This window comes from Lycium ferocissimum, chromosome 6 (assembly GCF_029784015.1).
Source record: "Lycium ferocissimum isolate CSIRO_LF1 chromosome 6, AGI_CSIRO_Lferr_CH_V1, whole genome shotgun sequence".
NCBI lineage: Eukaryota > Viridiplantae > Streptophyta > Magnoliopsida > Solanales > Solanaceae > Lycium > Lycium ferocissimum.
Window position 1 is genome coordinate 61010981 of NC_081347.1, and position 23332 is coordinate 61034312.

Consider the following 23332-nt stretch of genomic DNA (forward strand, 5'->3'; position numbering starts at 1 on the left):
ATTATAGGTCGAGACACTAGACGAGCTACGTCAATTGAATTGTCAAGGAAGCCAACAATGTATGTAAAGTTTTCTCTTCCTTTCTTTTGGCAGGAACCCGGTCAAAGCTAACGTACATGTCCCCCATAAAGAGGAACTCCATTCTAAAAGATACAAGGTTCATGATCTTTGTTTTTTCTCAATATGTTACTTTGATTCATGTTATCGTTGCTCTTGAGTTTCCGTTGAGTTACATGTTGGGACTGATAGTTACATAATGCATTTCGAAGTTACTGACCTTACGTCACTCCGAAAATTCAGAATGTCATTCCATGAGTCTATATATATATATATCTATTTTACTACATCGAGCTGCGCTGTCGTCGTCCGGGTACAGCACCTATTATGCACACTACTGCAGTTGGGTACGTGACGATGATGTTAGCCACAAAGAGCGGATTGATGATGATGTGGCTTATGTATATGTGTGTATATATATGTTTCAAACTAATGCATGCATGTCATATGTTCTCAATAGTACTTAGAGTTTTAGGTTACTTCTCTTTACTTTATTGCCTTTATATATATATATATATATATATATATATATATATTCCTGCCTTACATACTCGGTACATTTATCCGTACTGATGTTTTATTGTTGGGACGTTGTGTCTTGTGCCCGCAGGTCCAAGTAGCTAGATAGAAGAATCTGCTCGGTAGGCGGCCCCAGCTCAACGTTGATGGTCACACTCCGCTCTTCCCGGAGTTGCTGTAGATGTTGGATGCTAGGTGACTCTTGAGTGTGCGTGTGTGTATATATATTTGGATTACGGTATGGCGGGGGCCCTGTCCCAACCTTCTTACAGTCATGCTACTCGTAGATGCTTGTAGACATGTGTTCTGTATTTAATAGTGTGTACGGCCTTGTGTTCTGACATATAGACTTTCATAGTGGCCTCATCGGCCTTATATATATATGTGTGTGTGTGTTTCTTTGGGTTTTGTTGTTTGCAGGTGAGTCCATTTTTCATTTGACTAACATGTGACGGCCTTGTTGGCCATGACTCATTAGAGTTGAGTAAATGTAATGTACGTTGGTACCCGGCCAGCAAGGCCGGTGCCCGTCTCACCCTTTCGGCTTGGGGTGTGAGAACACATGTTATTCAAAGAATAATTTTTTATTTTTTATTTTTTAAAAATGATCGCTCAGCAGTTGTGTATTCCACATCCTCCGACAGAAGTTACGTGTTCCCCCCTACAGTCTTCAAACATACACTCACGTGCACATCACGCTATCAAAATGTCCTCCCTTAATTTACACCTCATCATCTTCACATTCCATCTCCACTCTCAAGTTCCGACCAACCACCGCCCTCCGTCGCTATAAGACTTAACTCCGTCAAACAGTTTATGAGCCTATATTATCCACTCCAATTTCTCACATACAATTCACATTTCACTAACCTTAATAAACCCTACACCATTCCAATGAAGGAACGGCCGTTATCGTCATGTGGTGGCGCCGTTTACGTACCTCCACACCAACGCCTCCGTTCAGTAATTACTGCTTCTCCACAACCAATCGATCAAAAACCTAATAATAATAATTCTAATAGTATCAAGTCTTACCCTTACTTGCCGCCACCTCAGCAGCAACAAGTGAGATTGCAGAATAAAAGAAGTTCACGATTTGATGAGGATATTCACCTTACACCTTATCAGGTAGGTGAGCCCACCTCTTAGTAGTACTGAATATGGTGTCTTAGTAATGCTGGGATTAGTTATGCTGACATTATCTTTTATTGACTGTACTACATTCGTCCCAATTTAAGTGTCTTAGTTTGACTAGGCACCAAATTTAAGGAATAAAAAGTGACTGTTGAATCTTGTGGTCCTAAATTAAATATGTGTGTAATGTATTAAAATATCTTTTGAATCTTGTGGTTTTAAACTTGCCATGATGTTTGAATTGTTAACTTACTAAATATAGAAAGAGTAGCTCTTTTTTTGGGACAAACCACAAAAAGGAAAGTTAGATACTTAAATTGGGGCGTACGGAGTATCATTTATTAAGGTGCTCCTATTTATTACTCCCTTTGTCACAATTTATGTGGCACTTTTAGCTTTTCGAGAGTAAATTTGATTAATTTTCGAAGCTAAATTGGATTAGTGGAACTCAATATTTTAAAATTAAAATTTAGATTTTTTGAAACTGTATAAGAAGTACTATAAGATGCAATTCTTTTCTATGTGTACACTACACTAGGTATGTTGTTGTTGTCGTTGTTTGTATGATGAAAAAATATATTTTAAATTGTTCGTCAAAGTTCACACAGTTTGAATCTAGAAAAACGAAATGTGTCGCATAAATTAGGAGGGACGGAGTAGATGTTTCTTGAGAATTGAACTCTGTTAAGAAGAAGTAGTTCTTTAATATAAGGGTATAGTTGGAAACAATTACTAATTATTGTCTTGATGGATGTGAAAAGAGCTAAAATGATACTCATTTTGGGACGGAGGGAGTACCTTAGAAGTTTAATCAAAAAAGAAAAAAGAAAAAAAAAAGAAGAAAGAAAATGTTTTCTGGGACGTGCTCCTCTAGGCATGCATTTGATTGGTACCCAACTTAAGTGTTAAATAGACAAAAGGTTCCCAACGAAATGACCTGAATAGAGCAGAATGTATATAAAGGATTCATGTTATTGACCTTAATTAGTTTGGAATTGAGGTCTGATAGATATTTAATATACCGATTAGCTTGAGGCCTTGAGCAATTAAATGTCGGAATTAGTTTGGAAGAATCTTGGGGTCCAAATTCAGTATTTGGAATGCTTACTATTGCTGTTTATACAATTAATTTAGTGGATTCTTTCTGCGCAACACCTATCAATTTTTTGCCCCTTTATTGGGTTATGTTTGAATTAATGTGTAATGATTCAATTTGATTTAGTAGGAACAAGTTAATTGGTCTTAGGAAATCTCAATGATGACCTAGTTTTTATGGAAAAAAAGATGATGCCTAATTTCATACAGAACTCAATTATTGCCTAATTTCGATTAAAACTCGATTTCTGAGAAAGTTAACTCAAAATGGTGTTTTTAAGTTTCAATGGTATGTCAAAGTGGATTTGAAACTCAAATTGGGTTATGATAGTATTATGTAAGCTTACTTGAGTAATTACGTAATCTAAGAACTAGATAACATTGTCATTTGGTTTTGGTTTATTGGTGATCTACTGACATGTTTATCTACAATTCCGTGGACATTGTATCTTTGTATTGTCTTGAATCTTTGACTTTAGGCTTCGTTTTTAACTTGCCCATATATTTTGATGAGCTAGATAACCAAATCATATGGCTGAAATTGAGTTTTAAATCTATGATGTGACCCTATGTGCGTAAAGATGTACTCAAGGATCATATATGTGTCTAAGCACTGAAGTGCATTAGGCAAGCATCACTTGCATGTTAACTTGGGTTAGGCATTGTTGTTTTCGTATGCCTTAGGCCTTTGGTGTTCAGGCATGTAGCAAGATATGCATAACAAGAAAGTCTGTTTAAGATTTCCAAACTACTGTAATTAATATAATGAATAATAGAGTTTCCATTGCCAGCACCTACAACTATAATTGGTGTATAGAGCGTTATGAGTTTACTTGAATTAAACAAGTATTATCAACAAAACAGACAAATTAAATTCTGTCCATCCCTTTTCCTCACTCTACTCTGAGCTACGGAGTAATTTTTTTTTTTTTTTTGGTTTTTGGCTCAATGACCTTTCTGCCCTAGTATGTCTCTTCATCGTTTTTTTCTTGGACCTTCTAACTCTTCTCATTTCTTTTTCAAGTTTTCATCTATCTTGCTCCTCCTCAACATCTTTCTTCGATGGTCAGTGCTTGTCCACATTTAGCTGTCTTTATTTTTATTATTAGTGCCATGTTTTTTTAGGTAAGATATGATAGGATGAGATAATTTTAGTTTGTTAACTTGATGCATACACCTTTTGCATAAAAATGGATTGTAATGTAACTCCTTATCCCACATATACAGGAAAATATAATCCCATTCTTCATGCGGAATTAGATATGCAATGTTTCATCCTATCCTATCCTATCCTATCTGGTGATATTGGACATGGATTAAGTGCTTCTTTTTGATAGTCTTCATAATATGCTCTTACGTTACTTGTCCTGGAACCTGCCAAATTATCAAGTAATATGCTGATCAGTGGGTACACTAGTGTGTTTTCTGGAGTTAATAGATTGTTTTAATGATGGAATTTGCTGCAGTTATATACTTGTCCAGATATATGTAGTTAAAAACAATTAACTGAAAAATGCTGCACCCAAGAGTGTGGCCTAGTGGTCAAGGAAGTAGGTTGAGAAGTGAGAACTATGAGGTCTCAAGTTCAAGTCCCAGCAGAGGCAAAAATACTAGCCGATTTCTTCCGATTTGTCCTAGCTTTGGTGGTATGAGTTACCTGGTACCTTTGCTCTAGTAACTCTTTGTTGTGGTGGTGGAAGGTAGCAGGCAGCAGGCACCTCGTGGAATTAGCCAAGGTGCGGGCTAGCTGGTCTGGAAACCATGGTTATCCAAAGAAAATAATAATAAATGAAAAAAGCTATGACTTGTTTAAACTTAACTATGGTATTAGTTTGCACCTCTCCAGTAAGTTGCATCTGAACTAGAGAGTTCTTGTGCCCCCTAAAATTATATGCGCCAACTTAACTACACATTTATGTTGTCAGCATTTCTCTGTTGCTGAAATGATGGAATCACTGATCTGGACATATGGTGAATGAATCAACATACACTTAGATGATAGGCACACATGGTGGAGACTTGAACTTGACCATTAATCTGAAGGACTCAACCTTAACCCATAGGTTTAGGCTTGACTGGCTTCTTTTTATGTGAAGCATTCCTGGCACGGCTGAGGTTTTTAGACTTTCTTTTTTGATCCGATGATGAGGTTTTCATGTGTGTCAGTAAATGTTTGCTTTGTCATGGAAAATAACTGCTTATGTCCAGCTACGTTCACTTGCATAGACAATCGTATCCATGGTAAGGCGTGCATGCATTCACAGCTAATTGTTTCAGTCTGCATGTATAACATTAAATGGATTCCAGGGTGCTGCCCCATCTGACAATGCTGAAGCATGGAAATGGAAGCTCACTGCTCTGTTACACAACAATGATAAACAAGAGGTGATCTCAAGGGAGAAAAAGGATAGGCGGGATTATGAGCAAATAGCAGCTTTAGCAAGCAAAATGGGTTTATATAGGTATCTTTGAGACTTTGATCAGGAGTCTCTTGTTTCTACATTTGTTTTGTTACAGGACTTTAAAATGCCACCATCTATGCAGCAAGCTATATTCAAAAGTAGTAGTTGTCAGCAAGCTTCCATTACCTAACTACAGATTTGATTTGGATGATAAGCGTCCTCAGAGAGAGGTATGTTCTTGACCTGTTAGATATTCTTAGTCAGTAATTTAATTTCTGACTCAACAAAAGTTTCCACTTCTATTTTCTCTTATTGATGGTCTTTTTCTGGATTTACGTTCCTGCTGCTTCCTACTTGGTCAGGCTTTATTGGTTTTAATTCATGCCTCGTTCCTGTATTCCCTCTTCTCCCCTTCTACCTTTCTTTCCTGTACTTTATTTCATCAATGATAAGACTGCAACCTTTAAACAATTGTCAGGTCATCCTGCCTCCGGGTTTACCAAGACGAGTAGATGTTTTTCTTGGACAATACTTGTCTCTTAAGCCAAGGAGCATGTCACGATCAAGCAGTAATGGCAGTATAGCTACTGACGAGGGTCTATTTGAGCAGTCAGAGGCACTCCCTCAGAGTAAGACTGCCATGAAGAAAATCCTTTGGGAAAGGAGTATGCAAATGCAAACAAAACAGCAAACTTGGCAGGTTCAATCACCTCGAAAATTTTAAAGCACATTGACATTTGTGCAAATTAAGAATTATCTCCCTCTTCCAACCTTGTATTGCTGGGGCAAAATGCAGTAAAGACTTTTATCTTCTAATGCTTCCTTAAGCAGGAGCAATTGATTTTAGTGTTGCTGGGACAGTCCTTAAAACTCAACCACATAATTAGCTAGTACTTGTTTTTTTTCTTTTTTTTCTTTTTTCTGCACATCTTTATTGGAAAATAATCGTTGTCTTTTTATAACTTCTTAAGAAAGAAAAAAACTGTTGTTCACTTGCTGTTTACCTCTAAGCTGCTTATGGTGAGAGATAGGAGATTTGTGAACTTAATTATAGTGCCAAAACAACTCTTATAAATTGTAGAAGTTATCTGTGGTATGTTTGTAAAAGATAAGGACGCAACAGACTAAGTCAAAAGTTATAAGTGTTGTTTATTCTGAAATGCTTTTTGTGTTATTCCCAAATGTTTATACATAACATTATGTTAACATTGTCAAAAAAAAAAAAATGTCTATACATAACATTCCCAGTTAGTTCACAAAATAGTAACAGTTGTAGGATATAACACATGATGACCTTGCTTTTGCCTTCATCCTTCTTCTCCAAGATGCCCTTACTTTTGATAAGTAGGTATCCTCTCATTCTTTCTCCACTGTTTCTCTATTGTTCTCTGGACTCTTGAGGAGCTCACACTTTGTTATTTTGGACTGTTTTTTCGTTTTACCAGAAATATTTGGGCATTGAGATAAGAAGAATATTTGTCATCTTTTGATTTTTGGTGAAATGGATGCCCGGATAGGAAAAGTATTGATCATACTCATGGACCTATGTATAATTATTGAGGGCTCTGGTTTTAGCTGATAGACATGATAAATGATTGGTTTCGAGTCTCAATTTAGCAAGAGTAAAAGCACACATTAGGTGGTCTAATATTTGACATAAACATTGGCATTAGCTGGAGCTTGCGAGTTGTACAATGCTTTAGTTCATGACTTCATGTCATAGCTTACATAACTAAGCACAAATCTGAAGAGAGGTCCTTGTTCAAGGCATCAAGCAAAAAGCCCCGTAGTCTTCAATTAAATTGCATAAACAAAGGTGGAATTCTCTGGTATTAAGTGATGTTTTATGCAAACCTATAGTACCTGTATTCATAGGAGAAGAATATCTTCAAATCTAATATATGTTTTGACAACTTTAGCAACCAATATTGGAAACTTTTTAGAAATGAATTTCTGAAAAATCTGTGTAAAGGAAACCCAATATCAACTGTCTGTAGGGAGAACAGTATATGCTAGAGTGAGTAAACAGTGCCATGACTTCATTCTTTAATCCTTTCTAAGTAGATCTTTCCTGCACTACATGTTCTAAATGCTGTTTCTCCACTGTTTGTAACTTTTATAGTTTTCGTTTTTAGTTTGTTCTGTTTATTTGTTTTATATAAATGCTGCAAAATTTTATCAGTTTCTTTTTGTTTTGTCATTTCCTTGTGGAAGACGGATTCATGCAATAACTTTCTTGTTTATTACAGGAATCAGCTGAGGGTAAGAAGATGCTGGAATTTCGTAGTAGTCTACCTGCATATAAGGAAAAAGACGCAATATTAAGTGCCATTTCACAGAACCAGGTGTGTCAGATCTTGAGACATCTATCCTCGCTAGTTGGCCCGTCTTAGCTGTATTTGAGCTGTGACATTTGCCATGCACATTTTATGTCACTGGTAAAATTTGTTGTTTTTTATGATACTTTTGAGTAAGATCATAAAATATGTGGTTGTGAAAATATCATCTAACTATATTCTAAAAGATAAATGTGTCTTTCTCATATATTTAACAATCAACATTTATTATGGGCGGTTGGTAGGCAAGCAAGACACCCCATGATTAGAATCCAGGCATGTTGGACTGTAATCAGGAGACTAAATGTAGTATTACTTTCTTTTGTCTAATGTTAGGTTTATTAGGACAATGGTAGGAAGGGGAACAGAGAGGCATAGGGTTGAAAGACGAATGCTGAAGGGAGGGTGAAGGAGAAGACGTATGGAGCGAGAGTCAGTGGAGAGAGGGTGGGGATGGGAGGTTGTTCCATAGTGGAGTGAGGGAGAAAGAGAGGAAGATTGAGATGACAGAAGAAAGAAAGATGGGCCAGGGTTTGGTGTTTTCCTATTTATAGGTGAATGTCAAGATGATCTCTTGAGACCTAATCCTAGGATAGTTTACTCCACATGACTACTCAATCCCTTGGATGTAATAATACCATGGATTAGCAATCCCAAATTAGTCCAGTCACCGTTGATTGTTTATTCAGTTCCTTATCTGACACCAAATGAACCTTCACAAGTGTTTCCACGTATTCCACGTGAGATATCTAGATGCCTTGGCGAAGCATAACGCAAATGAGGGCGAGAAAATAAAAAAAGATGGTACATAAAAGGAGTCTGTTTGGAAGTATGTCCCAGCATTGTGAATCTCTTCTTTTCGCTTGGGGATTTACAGGATGTGGCTTAAGTGAACAAGTGCAAAATGAAAAGATTTACTCCTGGCGAAGCATGATGATTGAATAAGATAGCAAAATGAAGCTCTTGGAGCCCTTTAAAGCTCTATCAAATTCGTCTAGCATTCTGGTACTAATTTTCTGACTATTACTGGGTGTTAGCTTTGTCTGCAAATTACCTCTCTGCCAATTGAAGAGAGTTATGGTCCCCTCTTAGTTTGGTGGTTTTTTGTTTTTCTAATTTTATTTAGGACTAATAAAGTTCAGAATGGCATGTGTAAAAAAAAAAAAAAAAAAAAAAAAACCATGACATAGCTAAACGCCTTGGGAAAGCTTGATCTTTTTGAAACTTCTCCTGATTATGCTGATATTAGGAAAAACTTTTCCATATGCACAGGTGATTATTATCTCAGGTGAAACTGGCTGTGGGAAGACCACACAGATTCCCCAGTTTATTTTAGAGTCTGAAATTGAGTCCGTTCGTGGAGACATGTGCAGTATCATATGTACTCAGCCAAGAAGAATATCTGTTATGGCAGTATCTGAAAGAGTTGCTGCTGAGAGAGGGGAGGTGTTGGGTGAAACGGTGAGTTTCTGTACTAGCAAATTAACTGGCATACATTCCATCACACATGACTTAATATTAGGAATAAGTATCATGTCTTCTTTGATGTCTTTGCAGGTTGGATATAAAGTTAGGCTAGAAGGTGTTAAAGGAAGGGACACTCACCTCCTCTTTTGTACCACTGGTATCTTGTTGAGAAGACTACTAGTTGATAGAAATCTGAAGGGCATCACACATGTAATTGTGGATGAGATTCATGAACGTGGAATGAATGAAGGTATATTGTTGTCTTTAAAGGGATTTTGGAGTTCATGGAATCTACTTTTTAACAATTGAGTATGTGTTATACCAGACTTTCTGCTAATAGTTCTAAAGGATTTACTCCCTCGCCGGCCAGAGCTGAGGTTGATTTTGATGAGTGCCACCTTAGATGCAGAGCTTTTCTCTTCATACTTCGATGGGGCTCCACTGGTCCACATTCCGGTGAGTAAGTTGGTTAAGTAGTTGTGTTTTTAATTGATGTTCAACATTCATTATGCCAATGGTCCCATTCCGGCCCATCTTGTTCTGTTGCTACCTGAATCCGAATTTATGTGATACGGCATAGTTTGACTGTGCAGAAAGTTTAATGTTAATTTCTCATGTATATTCTTTTGGTAGTTGTAGAAGAAAACATTAAAACAATTATATATATATATATATATATATATATATATATATATATATATAGAATAGCTTATATATGAAAAAAAAAATTAAGACAGTTGTTAAATAAATAGTAGAGTAGGAAAGGATCATAAATGTTTAAATTTGAATAATGTGAATTGTTGAAGTTTGCATAAGTTGTCAGAAAAATATTAAGTAACGTGTTTCTCTTTGTGGAGATGTTTTTTATCTGAGATGTGCTACTTCTGTTTATGTATTTTCTATGTGGGATTTCTCCTTCTTATCAATTAACTTTCACCCTTTGCCCCAATTTATGTGACTTTTTTTTTTTTCTTTTGAGAAAGGTAACATTGTATAATCATCAGTGCATAGGCTAAGCTGGTAGCTGTTACTGATCCCTGCAAAGCAAATATATGTTCTTGTTCATCTTACAAGGATTCTATGATGTCTAGTAAAGAGTTAGCATAATTTACATCTGAAGTAACAGTAAGCAATTCATCTTAGTCTTCTGTAGTACGTACCCCGTGAAATTAGTCGAGGTCATGCGAGCTGGCTCGGACACCAGGGTCATTAAAAAAAACCATCTAGATCTTATGAATTGAGCTGTATCTTCCTTCAAAACACCTGACATTCCTTTCTTTTCATAAGACCCAATTTATGTGACACACTTTCTAATTTTAGACATCCGAGATGTTGACACGATTCCATTTTTATAAACTCACAGCTTTCATGAATTCAAATACTTCAAATTATTCAAATTTTGAACTTCGATATGCTATATAGAACTAACTTTTCACCATTACTTTAATATTCTCTTCCACTATTACCACTAACAGTCAAGAACATATTAAACTCCATGTCTATGCAATCTACCCTCATATAAAATTAGACATAAGGACAAATCATTGTAAAAGAATGAAAATATTTCAAGGACATCTTGAAAATAGTAAGTGCAGCACATAACTTGAGAATTGAGACAGAGGGCAACAACTTGTGCTAATGGTAGTCATTATTGACGACACTTCTTTTGCTGAGGAACTGTTTTTAGTTTCATAAGGGTCAAGGTTTATGCTCTTTTTGCTGCTATTTGAGCATTGAAGATCACAATTAGGTTAGGGTTATTGATGTCAAAATCTCAATCCTGAAATAGATTTTTGGGAAAAGGGTCAAAAATACCCCTCTACTTTGGAAAAAGGGCTAAAAATATCCTCCGAACTTATTTTGGATCAAAAATACCCCTCTCATCCTTAAAGTTTTCAAATATACCCCTGTCTTGATGGAAATTATCCCCCAAAATAACCCGAAATCATTTTTTAAACCCGCTCCATCATTTAAACCCAACCCAACTAAATAATAACCCACAAGATCCCCTTATTCCCCCAATTCCCTCAAACTTCAAACCTACGTATTGGGGGAATAAGGGGATCTTATGGGTAATTATTTAGTTGGGTCGGGTTTAAATGATGGAGCGGGTTTAAAAAATGATTTCGGGTTATTTTGGGGGATAATTTCCATCAAGACAGGGGTATATTTGAAAACTTTAAGGATGGGAGGGGTATTTTCGACCCAAAATAAGTTCGGAGGATATTTTTAGCCCTTTTTCCAAAGTAGAGGGGTATTTTTGACCCTTTTCCCAGATTCTTTTAACTCTTGGTGAGGTTGTGCTGGGAATTTTGACCTGTCAAACAAGTAACTTTCTGGAGCTAACAGGTTGGTTGATTCAACACGTCTGTAGGTAGGTCAAAATAGGATAGGCCAAATAATCTCTTCAAATAGCTTGGATTGGTGCAATTTAGTATTAATAACCGAACAGGTTAAAGAAAACTATCGAACAATAAACATCTGATCACCTCTTTGCCTCTCTACTTTACACGCAACTTTAGCATCTCCCTGATCTCCTCCTCTGGTCTTCTTGCATGTCCTCTTAGTCACTTGATGGGTGCATCAAGTCCTCGACTCGCAGAACCCTCAATTGTCTCTCCTTTTCAATCTGCACATTTGCTGCTCAAGAAAAGCAATGAGTCAAAGATATTTTATGGGATTTTTTTTTGATGAAATAATTTATGGGAAATTATGTGGGTGTTTGATTAATTTAGCAGGCCAGAAATACTACTACAACAACTGCTACTACACCTGAGTCCCTAACAAGATCGTTAAGGCTATATGAATTCTTAGTGACCATGTTTCTCCATTTAAATTTATCTCAGGCCAATTACAAAACAAACCACTAGAAGTTCTCTATTAATTCTACTGGCAGAAAAAGCTCTAGTGGAGCTAAAAGACTCCTAGAAGGTATACGATGTAAAGTGAACGTACTAACATGAGTAAAACATATTCCCTACTAACTGGTATCGCGCTATTGCCTATATATATATCTGTTTCTTCCCTTGTGTCCTCTTTCTCTAAGATTGCATTGATTCCAAGAGATTGTAGCTCTTGCGAGATAATTTTTTTCCATTTATTTTAGCCCTACCTCGCCCCCTTGTAACCACCTACACTCACCATAGTTTCACCCCCATCTACATGTGCATCTGGGGGGTCACTGCATGACATGACCAAACCATCTCAAGCAGATGTGGTCATTTTTTATCTTGTATAACCGCACATTCATTTTAGTATCTGCATTTCTGCGATACTCATCTTTTGGATGTGTTGGACTTTAGCAGCCAAACATATAACACTGCTGGTCCTCTGACTGTTCTCTAGAACTTACCTTTCACTGTGGTAATTATCCTTTTATCACGTAACACTCCGGTAGCACTTCTTTCCTATGTTGCTTGGACTCCCCAAAAATTTTGTCGCACCAGTGTCGGATCCTCCAAAAGTAGTGCAATTTTGGAGGATCCGACACGCACCCGGGGACAATTTTTGAAGAGTCTGAGCAACGTAGCTTCTTTCAACTATCCGATTTTGATTCTATATGTAACATCTTCATCTATCATCTCCATTCGCCTATAACAAGTTTAGGTTTCAAATTATTTGCCACTTAGGCACCAGCACCACAATCCCGTCTAATCTTACACCTTAACTTCAATCTTTTTATGCTGGCTAAATTTGCTGCAGATATATTCAATCATCTTCCACTTTTTCCTAAAAACCCGTATTTCTCTAGATTGCTTTTCAATCTTTGAACCTTTTGGTTAATACACTCGTTAGTTTGGTAAATTAGCACAATATTGTCATCAAAATAGCATATGTCATTGGATTTTTTTGGCTTAATACATAGTTTACCTCCTGACCTTGTAGCTAAATCCTCTTTACACACACCCCTCTTTCTCGGGGAACATTTTACACACCCAACTTTTTCAAAGTCTGTCTTTTACACCCCACTTTGACATTTGACCACTTTAATCTCAGCAAGTGATGTCACACACCAAAATAACGTGACACGTGTTATTTTTTTATTTTATTTTTAAAAAAATAACTAATCATCATCTCAAAAAAATCCCAGAAAGCAAAGAACTTGTCGGTCTGGCAACTGTTGCTCCGGTTACTACTAAAAATCCCTAACCTCACCTCTCCTCTTCTCTCTTTTGTCTCTACCAGCAATTTGGACTCCATCATCTTCTTTAATCTCCTTCCTCCATGGCCAAAAATCAGTAACTCACCATCACCGGCTCATAGAGAACCACCAGTGACAACCCGTCTCTTCCGTTCTCATCTCTTCATCACTTCCATTGTCAAAGCTAGTCCACGAAATCGTTGCTTAATTCCTCGATTCAACCAGTGAAAACCCATCTCGTAACTTTGGCTTACAGTTTTTTTTTTTTTCCTTTTTTTGATCAGTAGCTTTTGCTTACAATTTTCTTTCCCAAATATATTTCCCAATTCTTCAAGTTCTTGTTGGAGAAAACAAACTTCAGAAATCAACGAAAAAGGAGCTCGAAGACCGCAAATTGTAATGGCCAAAGCCAAACCAAGAAATGCTTGGCAGTATAGAGGAGTTTTATAGTAAAAATTCCTTGGTTAATCCCTAAAAACGACCTTCGACTGGTAGGGAGTGGTGATGGGTTTTCACAATGGTGGGTTACAAAAAATGGGAAGTGTATGGGGAAGATGACTATTTTTAAACCGAGATCTTTTTAACAAAAAAAAAATAAAAAAAAATGATTAAAATATTTAAAAGGGAAAAAAGCTGGACATGTGGCGTTTAGAAGATGCTTCAGATATACAAATTTTACACTCACTCGCCTATTTTACGTCCCAAAAAGGTGTGTAAAAGACACTTTAAAAAAGACTGGGTCTGTAAAACGTTCCCCGTGAAGGAGGGGTGTGTAAAGGGGATTTGGCTACAAGGTCAGGTGGTAATACTGTATTAAGCCATTTTATATGAAGGTAATGATACGCCATGGGACTATATGTTGTACTGCGTTGGTTTCGCTCATTTATAACTAGGGTAAACAAGTACAGGTTCATTGCCAATCCCTGGTTTAAACCCACGGTTACAGGAAACTCCTTTTGTATCTCCTATCATTGTTCTCACATTAGTGATAGACTTCTTCATACATGTCATTTATGGCATTCATATATTTAATATGAATAGCTTTCCTCTCCAACGCCCATGAAAGGACTTATCTTGATACCCTATCATATGCTTTTGACATGAACACCATGTATAGATAATTTAGTAACCATAGATAATTGTTAGTCCTTCATTTGGATGTTTAGTTCTTGCTGAAGGATTCTTCTATTCCCGTTTGAAGTTTATGTTGCTTGGTGAGCTTCTATAGTTTTTCTTCATTTATTTAACTCCCTGTTTATTTATAGTATGCATTCTTGTTTTTAGGCTTCTTGTAATGCTGCTATAAATCAAATTTGTGTTAGATTGTAAGAGTATTTTTCCGATGAGAAGTCAGGAGGGTATAAATATAGAATGATTACTAGCATGAACCTTTTTTTCTTGATAGGGTAATAAATTGTTTAAGAGTTCACGTTTTGTGCACTGTCATTGACTCATTGTACAAACTTTTTACGCTATCAGGTCATTTTATAGGTATCCACAGACTTTTACCTTTTCTTTTAATTATTCTTGGAGACATAAAACAATTAAAGATAAGTTAGAATCCTCGTTGTAGAGGTAACCAAAATTATTTTCTAGGTAACCACAATTATTTTCTTTCCAAGTTAGTTACCTAAATTCTAGTTTTTCATGATTCTATCTCACCATCATCGTCAAAGTCACTAAATTAGTTCTTCATGCCGAATTCTTGAGAATACTCTCCGTAACACCTTTAAGCATAGCATTTTTGCTGGGCATCAGATTTCCTTTCAAGTTGGATCTGTTAATTCATTGATCATAATTCTCAGTTTCTCACCATTTGTTGCACAACTGAATTGGTATAGCCTGGATTTATGTGTATGAAAATGTACTAATTTGTCGAAATAAAGTAATCTAAGAATAAGAAATTTGGTTTCAAACAACAAGCATGCAGATATATCTAATCAACTAAGTTCTCACCGTCCTTGTTGCTTCCAACTAGAATAACGAAATCCTCTTTACCTAGAGGCTACCATGGAAATAATAGAACCCAAGAGATAGAGAAGGAGGGGCGGAGGGTTTGAAGGAGAAAGAGAGGCATACATGGTAGAAGAAAAGAGAAATTGGATGGGTAGTTTGACAGACCGGGAAAGACGCAGGATTTGAATGAAAGAGATGAAAAAGACTACAAAAAAGAAAAACCAATGTTTAAATTATAAATTAAAAAAGGATTAAAAAAAAAAGCAGGTAACCTACTATTGCAAGTTAATATTACCTGATGGTGTAAATAAATGATACACTGACAGTGGACAAAACTTAAAACTCATTTTTTAATGAAGGGCAACAAGCACCCGTATACAAGTCATATAGCAAAAATTAGAATACTATACAAAAAGATGTGATTTTCTACTAACAACACTAATTTTCTATACATAAAGGAACCTCATGGTGCACCATAAAGAAATAAGAGATACTTGCATGAACCTTATCCAAAAAAAAGAATCTAGAATGGTTACTTGCATGAAGGTTTTTGACAATATCAGTTGAGATTTGATTCTTTCAGCATCTTATGTTGTGGTGCTTATTAAATTTAGAGAATCACAGACCTTCCTGTTGCTAAAAGGAATCGAAATTTTCCTGTTTAGGATGTGGCTTTTTCTAATTGAGTATGTGAAATGCTTGATATAGTTGATTTCTTCTCTTATTGGGTAGAGCATTGGTGTTTCATTCCTGTTTGCTATTTTTTGGTTAAGGCACCAAGCAATGAATCTTGATTCGTCCCCTTTTTTCCTGGATGCAGTTTGATCCATACTTCCATTCTTTCCACATTATTTTTTGGTCATTTTGGTTAAGTACATGTCAGTAGTATTATGTGTTAGTGGTGATGTTTTGTCCAAAATTTTGTTCTCTTCATCAATGAAATTTCTCTTTTTCCTATCCTTAAGACGAGGAAACTCATGAATAGTTGGAGCGCTCTAAGTTGTGAAGTTTTTCCATGGTCTGCATTAGGGATTTACACATCCAGTTCGTACTCATTTCCTGGAAGATATTCTGGAGATGTCGGGGTACAGGTTGACGCCGGACAATCAGATTGATGATTATGGTCAGGAGAGAGTGTGGAAAATGAACAAGCAAGCTCCAAGAAAAAGGAAGAGTCAGATTGCGTCTGCTGTTGAGGTTTCTAATTTAAAAGCAACTCCCACAATTTTCATTTGCTACAACTCCTCTGCTAATATTTTCTTTGTCGTCAGGACACCCTCAGAGCTGCTGATTTCCAAGAATTTAGCCCTGAGACACAGGAGTCTTTGTCTTGTTGGAATCCAGATTGTATAGGCTTCAATTTTATAGAATATATTCTATGCCATATTTGTGAAAATGAAAGGCCTGGTGCTGTTTTAGTTTTTATGACTGGTTGGGACGACATAAGTTCTTTGAAGGATAAGCTACAATGTCATCCAATCTTGGGGAATACAAGCCGTGTTTTGTTGCTGGCATGCCATGGTTCTATGGCTAGTACAGAGCAGGTGAAGAAATTTGCATTAATGCTTTTACCTTGCATTTGCCTTACATGTAAACTATATCTTTGTTACAAGCAATTCTCAAGGATATGTTTTCTGCTAATATTCTAAAATTACAGTATAAGCATTACTAGTCAATTCATGTTTCTGTTCTGCTTGTACGTTTGGTCATTGGTATAGGGTTCTGCCCATTAACTGGTGACTTGCACTTGCTGCTTCTCTAATCTATCAAAATGATGACTTCTCTTACCGTTTGACTTGTTAGATTGAGCGGTTCTATAATTCACTAATTCCTACTTATCAGAAAACAAAAAGGAGTTCAAGATCTTAATTGTGCAGTTTATTATCTAAACAAAAAGGAGTTCAAGATCTTAATTGTGCAGTTTATTATCTAAGTTCTTTATGTACTGCTTACACATCAGTTGTTTTGCTTCCATGTAGAGGTTAATATTTGACAAGCCTGAAGCTGGGGTGAGGAAGATTGTGTTGGCTACAAATATTGCCGAAACCAGTATCACAATTGATGATGTAGTTTTTGTTATCGACTGTGGCAAGGCAAAAGAGACGTCGTATGATGCACTTAATAATACTCCTCGTTTGCTTCCTTCTTGGATTTCAAAGGTTTCAGCTCGACAGGTAAGATACTTTGCTGGTCCGTTTGTTTCTGAAGCTGCTTGGAAGATACGTTTATGTATGTCTTTATAATAAATTGTGTAATTTGATGGTTAGAGTTTTTGTGTTCAGTGTAATAGTGTGGGAGGGGAAGGAGAACACCTAATAGCTGCGAACAGAGAGATTCACTAGCTGAGCAATAATGAGACCCACGTAACCCTTCAATTCATCCAATAATCTATTGACCAGTGATTATGAGAATGCATCATCAGATGCTTTGTGAATCTACAAATTGTTGAAATATTATATGAATATCACATTTCTGAATCCTCACACTTGAGCCTTTTCTTTGATGATAGCTCTGTCCTTTGAAGCACATTTCAATTTGAAGTTCAGACTTGACCAGTTCTTCTTCAACCTTAGGTTTACTTCATTTCAGGAAGTCCTTCGATTCAAGGGAGTCTGATACTTTTTGATTTATGCAAAATTCACTGTATGAGGATCTGCTTGCTGGATCTCTACCCAAGGCAATAGTATTTTTCAGTTTTATTTGAAATTCTGCTTGTCTTAGAGTCAATCTTCGTAGTTTATGTTTGGTAATAGCCCTTTAAGAATGAGTCCTGTGAGGCTTATAAAAGACACATGTTTCTTCAACTTAAGCTAGAGAAAAATGTTCCATCCAAAGGGGTGGCCTAGTGGTCAATGAAGTGAGAGAGGAGAACCATAAAGTCTCAGGTTCATATCTCAGTGGAGGCAAAAAACACTAGGTGATTGCTCCCCATATCCTAAGCCTTGGTGGGCATGTTTACTCTGGTACCTGTGCTGGTGGGAGGTAGCAGGTAACCAGTGGGATAGTAGAGGTGAGCGCAAGTTGGCTCTGACACCACAGACATAAAAAAAGGGTAAAGAAAATTGTTTGGAGTATAATAATTTTCGGTGAAGCTTTGCTTCCTTGGTGTATTATGCACCTTAACTCATGGTATTCCTGGTCAGATTGTAGGTTATAGGTAAGGGTGCAAGGATTTTATTTAATTATTTCACTTCTTTTTCTCTCCAGTTTTTGTTGTTCATCACAAGTTTTACTGTGTTATGCCATGTGCTTGGCACAAGAATTTTCTGTTTCTCTAATAAGAAGTTATCCCTTTCATGCTAATAATCTTTTGGGTACTACCGACAAAATTTTAATCGTATTATGTTTGTTTACTTATGGAACTGATAGAGAAGGGGACGAGCCGGACGTGTTCAGCCTGGAGAATGCTATCATCTTTATCCCAGATGTGTATATGATGCTTTTGCAGATTATCAATTACCAGAAATTCTGAGGACTCCTTTGCAATCCCTTTGTTTGCAAATCAAAAGTTTAAAACTCGGTAGCATTTCTGAGTTCCTCTCGAGGGCTTTGCAGTCCCCCGAGTTATTAGCGGTAATGCTCAGTCAGATTTATTGCTGTTACTTGTGTGTTAATGAATATGTAGCAATTTTCTTATTCAGTATTACAGTTTACTGGCCTCTGACATAAGTTCAGACCATCTTGTGAATGGTACAAAGTTCATCCTTTGCTTGTTGCTGTTGGTGAAGTATTCTTTTTGTTTTGCTGGTAGGTTCAAAATGCCATTGAGTATCTGAAAATCATTGGGGCTTTAGATGAGGGTGAAAATTTGACTGTTCTAGGTATGAAATTTGACGGTCATTGAATTATGATCGTATTCAAGTCTAACCTTTTAGTACTCTGATTTTTCTGTCTTTGTTGTGGTTCAATGACAGGACGTTACTTAACAATGCTTCCAATGGAGCCTAAACTCGGAAAAATGCTTATACTTGGGGCTATTTTGAATTGTTTGGACCCGATATTAACTATCGTTGCTGGTCTTAGTGTCCGAGATCCCTTCTTGACACCGCTTGACAAGAAAGATGTAAGTCAAAACTTCCGCTTTGCTGTTAAATCGTTATTTGCTTCGTCTCCATTAGTTGGTTCATACATAACTTCCCTTGAGGACTAGTAATGGTTTTGAGACATGCTAGCTATTTTTTTCAGCTTGCAGAGGCTGCTAAGGCTCATTTTTCACGTGATTTTAGTGACCATCTTGCTCTTGTCCGAGCATATGAGGGTTGGAGGGATGCTGAAAGAGACCTAGCTGGATATGAGTACTGCTGGAAAAATTTCCTGTCTGCACAGTCTATGAAAGCTATTGATTCCCTTCGCAGGGAGTTTTACTCTTTGCTGAATGAGACTGGTCTCGTTGACAGCAACATTACCATATATAATTCTTGGAGTTATGACGAGCATCTCCTTCGAGCGATAATCTGCTACGGGTTGTATCCTGGAATCTGTTCTGTACTGGTAAAACCTGGTGTCTTTCTTTGTGTGTTTCAGTATTGTATCTAGAGATCTTATTTGTATTTACCATATATCCCATCTTAGTCTCTACCTTTTTATCCATTTTGAAATAACCTGGACACTAGCGTTTATCCATAATTATAAATGTATAAGTCCATATTAGTGAAAGTGCCCTCATGGATGATTTTTAACTTTAGTAAAACCCCAAATGAAGAATCCTTGCAGTGTCCTTGCTTCCAATGGTGTTACTGATATTATTGCTTTTCGCAGCATAATGAAAAGTCATTTTCCTTGAAAACAATGGAAGATGGTCAGGTGTTTTTACACTCGGTGAGTATGCGACCTGCGTATTTAGTTTTCCTTGATAAAAGTCACATTGATCTTACTCTCTTTCTGGTGTTGTGCAAAGAACTCTGTGAATGCCCGGGACTCCAAGATACCATATCCGTGGCTCGTTTTCAATGAAAAGATAAAAGTAAACTCTGTTTTTCTCCGGGATTCTACAGCTATCTCAGACTCAGTGCTGCTTCTATTTGGAGGAGCCATCTCAAAAGGGGAAGTGGTGAGCTCCTCATCTTTCCTTTGTTGATCCTAGAACCTGAAGGAGAAATTGTGTTCAGGTTAATGCCAAGTGTAAATTAACCTGCTACATATCCTCGGGGTTGATTGAAATCATTTACTTCCATTTTACAGGACGGTCACTTGAAAATGTTGGGTGGATACTTAGAGTTCTTTATGAGCCCTACTACAGCAGAAATGTACACAAGTCTAAGAAGAGAGCTTGACGAGTTAATTCGGACTAAAGTAAGTGATAGTTTACTACCTCACTTTATCGTCAATTCTGCTAAAGAATTGGTTCATAACACATTGAATGCCATTTTCTTTTGTGCCTTGTCAAATCTGAAGAAACACAGATTATGTTAACATTTTTTGAAATAATATTTAACTGAAGTTGGCAATCGACATATACAGCTCCTGAATCCGAGGATGGATGTTCATAGTTATCATGAACTTCTGTCAGCAGTGCGGCTGCTTATCTCAGAGGATCAATGCGGTGGCAGATTCGTTTTTAGTCGTCAGATTTTACTTCCTTCCAAGCCAGGTGCTGGAGCACTACCACCAGCTCAAATGTCAAGGACAGAAAGTGGTCCGGGAGGTGACAATGCTAAATCTCAGCTACAGACGTTGCTGAATCGAGCAGGATATGCAACACCAACCTACAAGACAGTGCAACTTAATAACAGTCAGTTTCGAGCAACTGTGGAGTTCAATGGAGTGCAGATAATGGGACGACCTTGCAACAACAAAAAGCAAGCTGAAAAAGACGCAGCAGCTGAGGCTCTGAACTGGTTGTTGGAAGGGCACCGTGCAGGTCCTAATTACATCGAGCAGATGTCACAGTTACTGAAAAAGAGCAAGAAAGCTTAGACGAGTTGGGAGTTAAAGTGGACATCACAAAATTGGCATCCAGTGATGCTTGGGACAGCCTCGTGTCCTTGGTTTCGCTTGGGATGAGTTCATAGGAGCATCCGTGTTGTCAGCTTTACAGTTGTATGTGAACATGATATCCTGGAACCCATGAACGGCTGATTCTCGAGTCTCATGAATGCAGTAGGCTCAGCAGCAAAATAAACTGCCTCTGAAATCTGGAAATAAAGCTAAATCCGAGGGAGGGGAACAAGTTTGGATGGGCTTGGCTTCTTTTGACCTGTCCCGATTTTGCCCTTGCAGCTGTTCAGTCTGCTCATTCAGCCAATGCACCTGAAATTACAATATCTTTGCGATGAAGAAATGCTTCATTTTTTTGCGAAGCAGATCAAATGCTCTGGTATTGTTGCACTTAATGATTAAGTTATCTTTGTTCTTTGTATATATTAATGGTTTAAAAAAAAAAAAAAAACACTCTATTTTGCTATTAATGGCCGCTCTTAGTACTTTGGAACTTCAGTGATCTGGATTCCCTGTTTGGTTACACATCTGAGACTATTTGATTGCTCAAGATCTGCCTGCAGAGGCGAATCAAGAGCCTCGAGCAATATCCGCGGAGTATGTGACTACATTCATTATTTCCTTACTGCAATAGCTGTGAATCTAGAATAATTATGTTCATACTTTAGAACTGTTTGAATATGTGTGTGCGCGCACAAATTTCAAGTTGGAGCCAATGAGTCGAGAGCATCCAGCGTAGTGTCTTATTCCAGTCCTGCCAATAGGCTATGTGCTTAAAATTCTTGTACTTGCACGAACCTGTAAGTGCAAGCGGTTGTTTTGCACGTACAAGTTATTACGATTTGCAGTTCCCACTGTTAGCATTTCCAAAGAGTTCAGGTTCATTCTTTTAGTCAGGTACCACATCCACCAGGAGCGTAACCAAGGAATTTAAGCAAAGAGAATGTTAAAAATTAATAGTATGTCACACTTTGGATTAGAACTTGTGATCTGAAGCAATTGTAACCCCCTTTACAGCTGCACTTGAATCTTTATTTTTGTCAAGGGTATGCAAACTTTATACATAATAAAAAAAATCGTTTTAACATTATTTACATGGTAACATTTTGACAAAGGGGATTTAATTCGACTTCATATTTCATCATATTTGAATGTGAGGGGAAGGGATCTTTCCTGGGATTGACTTTTCAGGTCGCCAGTGTTGCTTGTAGTTCGTGATGTGCCTTGAGATGGCCGTCTCCTGTCCCCCTTCAAGCGGGGAACCCGCTCCCCGGTCGCCCAGCCCAGGCTTATGCAGTTAAGGTTGTTGTACACGACCTTATAAGAAAAGAATGACAAAAATGATGTTTCCTGCTTTTGGTCTTTGACATAAAGAAACAAGTAATAACAAAAGGGAAATTTCAAACAAATTGTCTCCTAGCTAGTGGAACAAGAAAGACCGTTCGAAATATATTTCTATCAACTTTCGAAGAAATGGAAGAGTTAAGTTATAATCTTCAAATTTTCTAAATATTTGAATCAATCTATCCAAATGGTGTTCGTGTCATTGATTTAACAGTAGGGTCAAGGTCAATTTTGCATATGATGCTTGCAATGAGTCTTTGGTGTATATATTCTTTCAATCTTGGATCTTTTAGTTTTCATTAAGTAGTGTTTGTGATTTTGATTCTTTAGGAAGTATAGGTATGATTTTATTCCTTGTATTAATTCAGAAACTCCTTTGTGACTCCATGTTATTGATTTTTTTTTTTCCAAAATGTGCAAGACGTGCACTTTGGGTCTTCAGTTTTTGATGAATTTGATTTTGGTCCTCGTGATGTTTTACTAAACACATTTGACTCTTCAACTGACTAAAATGAGTACATTTTGATCCTTTTAAATAAGAAATCTGCTATATCCTGACTATTCATTACTATATTGTCCCGCCTCAAAATATGAAGTGAAAGTACAAAATTAGTACTATAATAGCCATGTAGTTCACATATGAACCGCTGTAAGCCTAATTAATTGAGGAATACATGCGTTTAATTGGACAATATAATGCTAGAACTGAAGTTTTTCAGTAATTAAGGGACTAGAAACACAATACCCCCCCTTAGTTATAATATCTTCTGATTTTGTCAAATGAAACACCCTGTTCTCCTTTAGTTGTATTTTATGGAATTTGCTCTTAGTTGAGTAAGGATTTAAGTGTGTATATATATATATATATATATATATATATATATATATATGACGATAACGTAAATCATTTTGTCTATTAATGTAGTTTAGCTTGTGATAGTAGA

The 23332-nt window shown here is 36.9% G+C and overlaps 1 protein-coding gene across 2 annotated transcripts; it reads left to right on the forward strand.

Annotated features, from left to right (window-relative positions):
• The first annotated feature begins 1389 nt into the window (after window positions 1-1389).
• On the forward strand, window positions 1390-21542 carry LOC132059937 (DExH-box ATP-dependent RNA helicase DExH5, mitochondrial). Of its 2 annotated transcripts, none has more exons than XM_059452779.1 (19): window positions 1390-1704; window positions 5113-5267; window positions 5350-5437; window positions 5686-5907; window positions 7457-7552; window positions 8816-9004; window positions 9101-9260; window positions 9336-9466; window positions 16137-16304; window positions 16379-16651; window positions 17087-17281; window positions 18477-18680; window positions 18859-18928; window positions 19022-19170; window positions 19293-19598; window positions 19866-19925; window positions 20005-20157; window positions 20289-20399; window positions 20568-21542. In XM_059452779.1, exons 1-19 carry the CDS (start codon window positions 1393-1395, stop codon window positions 21021-21023), a joined length of 3498 nt encoding a protein of 1165 aa, XP_059308762.1. In that variant the 5' UTR covers window positions 1390-1392; the 3' UTR covers window positions 21024-21542. The 2 variants fall into 2 exon arrangements, with proteins under 2 accessions (XP_059308762.1, XP_059308763.1); XM_059452780.1 differs by having other exon boundaries at window positions 1563-1708.
• Window positions 21543-23332: the final 1790 nt, after the last annotated feature.

What these genes read in the sequence shown, in the direction of transcription:
- LOC132059937 (XM_059452779.1), top strand. Translation starts at nt 1,393, where the DNA reads ATGAGCCTATATTATCCACTCCAATTTCTCACATACAATTCACATTTC. An exon ending in AGTCCCCCGAGTTATTAGCG is followed by an intron (nt 18,681 to 18,858) that starts GTAATGCTCAGT and finishes TTTTGCTGGTAG; the next exon opens with GTTCAAAATGCCATTGAGTA. An exon ending in CTGGAATCTGTTCTGTACTG is followed by an intron (nt 19,599 to 19,865) that starts GTAAAACCTGGT and finishes TGCTTTTCGCAG; the next exon opens with CATAATGAAAAGTCATTTTC.